The 7,612-nt window shown below is 33.4% G+C and overlaps 1 protein-coding gene and 1 pseudogene across 1 annotated transcript; one reads left to right on the top strand and one right to left on the bottom strand.

Moving 5' to 3' along the window:
• The first annotated feature begins 416 nt into the window (after nt 1–416).
• LOC107468808 (glutathione S-transferase F9) lies at nt 417–2,250 on the top strand. Its single transcript, XM_016088170.3, has 3 exons — nt 417–851; nt 996–1,044; nt 1,649–2,250. Exons 1-3 carry the CDS (start codon nt 708–710, stop codon nt 2,101–2,103), a joined length of 648 nt encoding a protein of 215 aa, XP_015943656.1. The 5' UTR covers nt 417–707; the 3' UTR covers nt 2,104–2,250.
• Nucleotides 2,251–2,957: 707 nt separating this feature from the next.
• LOC107468783 (GDSL esterase/lipase At2g42990-like) overlaps nt 2,958–7,612 on the bottom strand; it is a 12,441-nt pseudogene continuing 7,786 nt past the window's right edge.

Here is a 7,612-nt window from a genome sequence, read left to right as displayed (position 1 = left end):
AAATTTAAAAAATATCTTATTTTTAAAAAATTAATTTAACAATTAATCTTTAAAAAATAAAAATTTAGTGAAGAGATCTTGTATTTTGGTCAAATCTAAACTGAAAATCAATCAGAATGGTATCAAATCAACTTAGTGTCATAACCACTATTATTATGGCCATCTCTCACCGTTCATTCAAAAGACATCCTATTTAATTATTAGTTATTAATTATACTTTAATTAAAGTAGGAAAGGGTGGCAAAAGAACCTTCATATGAAACAAAAATATAATTATAAAAAATTAATAAAAAAATAAAAAAAATAAAAAATAAATTATATTTTTTATTAATTTTTTAATTTTTTTTAATTAAAATAGACATAAACTACACTAATTTAATGTTTGATACATTATTTTTGTTTATCTCTTCTGTCAAATACATTGTTTCTGTATCTCGGTGTCCTGAGCAGCCCTTCATATGAAACAAATTGATGGCGGTATTCCCCAAGTCACCGAATCCAATTCTAATTTGTTTCCGTAATCTAATTCTCCTTGAACAATTTCCAACAAATTGACTTGATAACTGTTTTGGCCTACAGGAGCCACGAGGGTACTATAAAGTTGTGCAACGTATCTAGTTATCTACATAGTCACACCACCCAACATACATAGAATTTCTGAATCTAAACCTTAACCTTGTCCCCGAAAAATTCGATAACAACCAAGTATGGTAGTAAAGGTGTATGGTCCAGCATATGCTTCCCCAAAACGGGTGCTAGTGTGTCTGATTGAGAAACAAGTTGAGTTTGAAACAGTGGATGTTGATCTTTTCAAGGGGGAACATAAGGAACCTGAGTTCCTCAAGTTGCAGGTCCAACTTCTGATTTTTTGTTCTTCTAACTGAACCTCTTATTTACCTTTCTGTTTGCTTTATGTGGTTTCAAGATTTCTTCCTTCTTTGTATTTTTTTATGTATAATTATACGGTGGTACCTTTTCTTCTCCTAATTGTGCAGCCTTTTGGAGTTCTTCCTGTTATTCAAGATGGTGATTATACTCTCTATGGTTAGCTCTTTCTCTTTCCTTTTTTAAGTGCCATGCTTAGTAATTTAGTTTTATAAAATAATTTTAGTTGGATGGATGAAAGAAATGTGATAGTTAATTTGACGAAAGTGTGGAATCTAGCAAGATGATAATCTAGCAAGGATTTGTGTCTATTTTGCTAGATTTGGTTCTTGTGCAGCGACTAAAATATAAGAAATTGAAACAAAAATAAAACTCAATATTTTGTTTGGTATAAAATTGGAGACAAAAACTGAAATAAGAATAAAATTTTAATTTAATTTGAACAAAGGGTAAAATTAAAATTAATTAATTAAAATGAGAGTATTTTAAGTATAAAATGTTATTAAAGTTTCAGTTTTTTCTCTAAAAATTTCAGTCTCCTATGTCCCTATTTTGTAGAGATACTAAAATATTGAAATTTTAGAGAAAGAAACAGAAATTTTAGTACCAGAGTCTTAGTCTTTCTGTCTATGTGCTAGTACCTCAAAACAAATGCTACTTTTAAGTTGTGTGGAATGATACAATATAAAAGAGTATTTATAGGTGTTAAGAGAATTTTTCATTTAAATTCATTCTAATGCACTTTGTGAAACCAATTCTGCAGAATCTCGTGCAATAATCAGGTACTATGCCGAAAAGTACAGAGATCAAGGGACTGAATTGCTAGGAAAGACAATAGAAGAGAGGGGTCTAGTGGAACAATGGGTTGAAGTTGAAGCCTACAATTTCCAACCTCCAATCTACAAATTAGTGGAGAATATTCTATTTGCCCCAATTCTGGGTGTTCCCTCAGATGCAAAAGCGGTTCAAGAGAGCGACGAAAAGATTGCCAAGGTTCTTGACATATACGAGGAGAGGTTGTCGAAAACCAAGTACTTAGCCGGGGATTTCTTCAGCCTTGCGGATCTTAGCCATCTGGCGTTTGGTCATTATCTTGTGAACCAAACCGGGAGAGGGAATTTGGTTAGAGAAAGGAAGCATGTGAGTGCTTGGTGGGATGATATTAGCAACAGGCCCTCTTGGAAGAAGGTTCTTGATCAATACAAGTACCCTGTCTAATTTGTTTCTATGATCTAGTTAAGAACATAATCAGATAAAGCTACCATGCTACCAATAAGGATCATAATTTGTTTTTCTATATTGCTTTTGTGTGTTTATCATAAGTTATTACATGAGAAATGAGAATAAATATCTTGTGTTGTTGGAGCTTCGCTTGAATACCTCTATTATCATTTAGCAACATCAGTTGAGAATGTAAAATAAGAAATTAAAGATAACATTTTTTGCTAGAATAGAACAATGAAATTCGCTCAAGTAAGCATTAAATTTGAATAATCTAACAAGTATCAACTGAGGAGGAGAAAGTATTGTTGTCCCATACATGGAAAATAGAACAAATTCATCCATAAACAAAGCATGTGCAGCATATGTGGCATTGCGTCCATCCATGACCATGATTTGTGATAACTTATCATATAATTGAACTTAGACTATATTTCAGCAATCTTAGATTTTATCTTTAAAGATAGGTTAGTTTCAATCAATAATTTTATCGTTTCTATAATCATCTTTAAATTCAGTTTAACATGATCTTGACAAGTAATAATTCTGATACACATGTGGTTACTATTGTATCTTTTTATCGCCCAACAATATATTTTTATTAGACTAATCTTAAAAACCAAACATAGTTTATTATGTATTGTACATATTTAACATAGAATGACACCTTGTAATAAGCAAAAAAATATCTCTGTATTTCTTTATTAATTTAGATCTGAATTATAGTGTGACTCTTAAAATAAATATTGTAACTTTTGAGAATTACATACAAATTTAAGTACAAATAATATTTTTAACCACCGTAGAATCGATGACAAATATCTAACCGAGTAGAAAAAATCGTCGCAAAAAGTGATGCAAATTAAACAAAAATAATTTTGTAGCCGCCGTTTACAAAATTAATAATTTGATCAATTATTGAATAGTCGAATACACCTATAGTATTGAAATTGGAAGGACATATTGGTCCGTGTATAAAATTAACGGAACTTTGCTAAATATTTTTCAATTAAATAGTTAGAGACTATCTGACTTGTTTTCTCCGAAGGGTGAAAGGCATCCCAAAATACATATTTATTTGCATCTGAGCATGCAAATGGACTTTTTGGGTCGCATAAGTAACTCATCTCAAATCTCCCTGTTCCACAACATCCCACTTGCGCAACCTCAAAACCTGAATATTTTAAAATATTTACAAATAAATAAATAAATAAATTTCGTCTGATATTTCATTTCATTTAAATAACTGCATTTCACCATGACTTACCAATAAATAAACAAACAAATAAATGAATGAATTTAGTCTAATATTTCATGTCATTTAAATAACTGCATTTCACCATAGCTGAATATTAACGGACTATGCTTTGATTTGTTTTGAAAAATAGTTTATCAAAGTTTGTTTTCGAAAAATATATTTTTTTAAAAATTGTAACATATATAAATATAAAAGTAAATTTAGATATTTATTAATATATAATATATTTAAAAAAATTTAATTTTAATAAATATAATGCTCTTAAAAACAATTGTAATATTTAAAAGCGGTAATGTTTAAAAGCTATAAGTACAAGCAAATAATTTTTTATTTATTAAATACAAAACGAAATGATTTTAGTTTTGAAAATAGAAATATATTTTCAAAAGAATAAAATATTAATTTAGTAGGATAACATTTAATTCATTTAAAATTTGTTGAGACTCAAACAAAATATTTAAAACATTAGAAACTAAATTAAATATTTTATTCAAACATTAAGAATTAAAATAATATTTTTCCTTTTCGAAAACCTTAATAATATAGAGAAGTAAACTATGAGTTACTAATAATATCTTTGGACTACAATTTCTTAAATCATGCTTTAACCTTACAAAAAGATAATCAACTTTTTTATTTTATTTTTTATGTGCAGTTAGAATCCCAAATCATATTTAAAAACAACTGAACCGTAATATTTCAATTAAATTGTTTTATTTATGGGCTTCAATAAATTAGTCACTGTAAAACATGTGCTTTTTTAATTAGTTGATTTTAAAAATTTAGTTTCTATATTTGAAATTCTTCCTATACTATATTTCTAATGAATTAAGGAAAGGTATATACTATATATACAAAAACAGTACACTTGTTTTTTAAGGAAAAAATTGGAACCAAAACAAATTATATGATCAGACCAAAACTGAAAAACACATGTTTTAAAGAGATTAAGAAATGGAAACTTGTCTAAGTGTTTATTATGTATTATTTAAGGTAAAAATTCAGTTGAAGTCGACTTCACGTGAAGTTAATACCTGAAAGCTGTTAGAATTATCTAACAGACGTGAGGTCGACTGCACCTGAATTTCTACCATTATTTAAACCATATTAATTGTGGCAATAATATTATTTGAACATTTCTAATAAATAATAATTCACAGTGGACTTACCAAAACGAGAAGGCTGTGTAACAATCTGCAATAAGATATCATATGCATTTGCATCAACTAATTGAAGCCCAGGAAGGTCCTTGTTAAGCTTACTCACTAACCATCTCAATTTACCATTAAATTCCAAAGCCACGTTATTGTATTCCTCCACGCAACCATGAAATTCCATAATGTTTATGGCTCTTTCCAATGGTAAACACCCCATAGGAGGCAACCCTGTCAGAGAAATTTTCCTTGCTCCAAGATGATATATTTCCTTGAAAAAATTCTCAGCTAGTCCAATTAAAAAATTCTCGTATTGTTGAACTTCCCTGAATTGGCACCTATGCTGAGGGAGTGTGTAATAGTTCTCTAGAAAATCATTTGTACCGATGCTAACTAAATATAATGCTTCTTTCAATATTTCATTAGCTTTCTCCTCACCAAGATGTGCCCTTAATTTTCTTTGGTACTCCTTATAGTACTCAATTTCTTTCCATAGAGGTATCACATCCTGTAAAATAATATAAAATAATTAAATTTTCATTTAAAAATAATAGCTTTGATATTTTAGAACAAAAATTCAACCATGAAAAAAAAATTATTATGCACAAAGTATATTAGTTCAACTCTGCTTTATAAAGGAGATTTTCCTTGTAGTACATAGTAATTAACAATAAGTTTTTCATTTAGAAATACAATTTTTAAGAGAGAAAAAAAAATTAATATTGTTTAAATGAGATTTGGTAAAATTTTATCAAAAATTTTCAATTTTAAAAAAATCAGGCTATCTTTCTTTAATTTAGAATGTCATGAGTTATTTTATTAAAATACAAATTTTTGGATATAAAAATGATAATTTGCTAATTGGATTAAAGTCAGATACATATTCATACCATACATATGATACAAAAAGATTCTACTATGACATTTATTAAAAAAATTCACAAATATTATTTTTGTTCGTTATCTATCTATATCTCTTTATATTTGGCTCTTAATTTGTAGTTTTATTTCTTTTGATAACAATACTGTTCATACCCTGGCCCAATGTCAAAGGCCCAGGTCCAAATAAAAGGCCTAATCTGTAGGATTAAGCCTAGCTAAGTACCGGCTTTCACGTAAGAAGTCGGTATCAACCACGACTTGCTCTAAAGAAGTCGGACATGAGATTAGCTGGCAGATAAACACTCAATTCAAATGAGTAACCGCCCCTAAAATCTCTCCAACCGCTTCATAAAGCCATATCTTAACCTCCCTAAGATAATGGGACGGTTAACACCCTAAAGATACGGCACTACTCCAACGGTAGTTATTGGCTCACCACTATAAATACACTGACACCCCTCAGGTATCTCTAAGCCCAATACTCTCTAGACCTGCTAACACCCTTGCTGACTTAGGCATCGGAGTGTCCTTGCAGGTACCACCCCCCATTCACCCACTTGTACAAGTCGGAAGGAGGCTCCAGCGTGTAAACCAACTCGGAGTTCACCCTTCGCGGACGATTGGGCCAACCTACACCATTCATTCCATTAATCTCTGGTTACCCACAGTAACATTGGCGCCGTTGTCGGGGACCCGAGAGATCATCCCTTGATGGCGGACAGATCCTAGGAAGAAGGCCATGTGGAAACAGATTCCGAACAAGAGAATCTGGACACAGGTAATAACAATGTGGACTTAGCCCTCCACCAGGAGGTTAACAATCAGCAGAGAGAGGGCACCTCCGGGGTAAAAAACCCGAAGGCAAACTCCTCAGACGAACGCGAATCAGAAAAAGGCGGACCATCCCACGTAACTGAACTAATGGGGTTAGTCCACAGCCGCCTGGAACAGTTGGAACAAGAGCGGGAGCAACAAAAGGAAACAGAGAAGTATCTAAAAGAGGAGATGGAACGGCGAAAAGAGTTAGAAAGAAAACTCTTAGAGCTGGAATCTTTCCTCAAAAATCGCAACTCCCGTGACCAACAGGAAGAGCCACCATTAGGGGGAGAGGATCCCTTTAGCGAGGACATAATGAGGGCTAAAGTTCCGAGGAACTTCAAAAGCCCTGATATGGACCTCTACGATGGCACTACGGATCCAAAGCATCATCTGAGCAATTTCAAAAGTCGGATGTACCTGGCTGATGCTTCCGACGCTACGCGATGCAAGGCCTTTCCAACCACTTTGTCGAAAGCAGCGATGAAGTGGTTCGATAGCCTTCCCCCGAGATCAATCACCAGCTTTGAAGACCTCTCAAGGAAGTTTTTGATGAGGTTTTCAATTCAGAAAGACAAGGTAAAACATGCACCGAGCCTCCTGGGAATAAAACAGGAGGTCGGGGAATCTTTACGAGCCTATATGGAAAGGTTCAACAAAGCATGTTTGGAGATCCAAGACCTGCCCACAGAGGCAGTCATAATGGGGCTGGTCAATGGGCTCAGAGAAGGTCCCTTCTCACAGTTCATATCTAAAAGACACCCCGTTTCTCTAAGTGATGTACAAGAAAGAGCTGAAAAGTACATCAATATGGAGGAGAATGCCAAATTAAGGGACATGAGTTGGCGACCTGGACTCCCTCCCTCAACTAAAGAGAAGGAAAGGGAAGCCAGGAAAAAGGAAGAACTCGGTCTCGAAAGGCCAAGGAAATATCACTCTTATACTCCCCTAAAAGTTTCTATAGTGGATGTATACAGAGAGATTTGCAACACTGAAAGACTGCCACCCCCCAGACCCATTAAAAATAAAAAAGGGGGGAGCCGCAGCAATTACTGCGAGTACCATAAAATATATGGTCACTCCACGAACGACTGCTACGACCTCAAGAATGTGATAGAAAAGCTGGCTAGAGAAGGTCGGCTTGATAGATATCTCATAGAGAGGTCGGACAGCCATGGAAAGAGAAAGCAAGAGGATGTGGATAGAAGAGACCCACCGCCGCAAACTCCAGAGAGGCATATTCATATGATCTCAGGATGGTTTGCGGGAGGGGGGCTTACTAAATCCTCTCGCAAAAGACATCTTAAAAGAGTCTACCAAGTCAGGGAAGAGTCACCCGACCTCCCTACTATTTCGTTCACAAAAGAAGATGGGCAAGGGATAATCCATGGACACA

The sequence above is a fragment of the Arachis duranensis genome, chromosome 10, assembly GCF_000817695.3.
Source record: "Arachis duranensis cultivar V14167 chromosome 10, aradu.V14167.gnm2.J7QH, whole genome shotgun sequence".
Taxonomy (NCBI): Eukaryota; Viridiplantae; Streptophyta; class Magnoliopsida; order Fabales; family Fabaceae; genus Arachis; species Arachis duranensis.
Note: the sequence above shows the minus strand (reverse complement) of the source record. Positions and strands in the feature narration are given on the sequence as shown.

Coding starts and splice junctions, on each gene's coding strand:
- LOC107468808 (XM_016088170.3), top strand. CDS start 708: ATGGTAGTAAAGGTGTATGGTCCAGCATATGCTTCCCCAAAACGGGTG. Junction 852..995: donor CTGAGTTCCTCAAGTTGCAG/GTCCAACTTCTG, acceptor CTAATTGTGCAG/CCTTTTGGAGTTCTTCCTGT. Junction 1,045..1,648: donor TGGTGATTATACTCTCTATG/GTTAGCTCTTTC, acceptor CCAATTCTGCAG/AATCTCGTGCAATAATCAGG.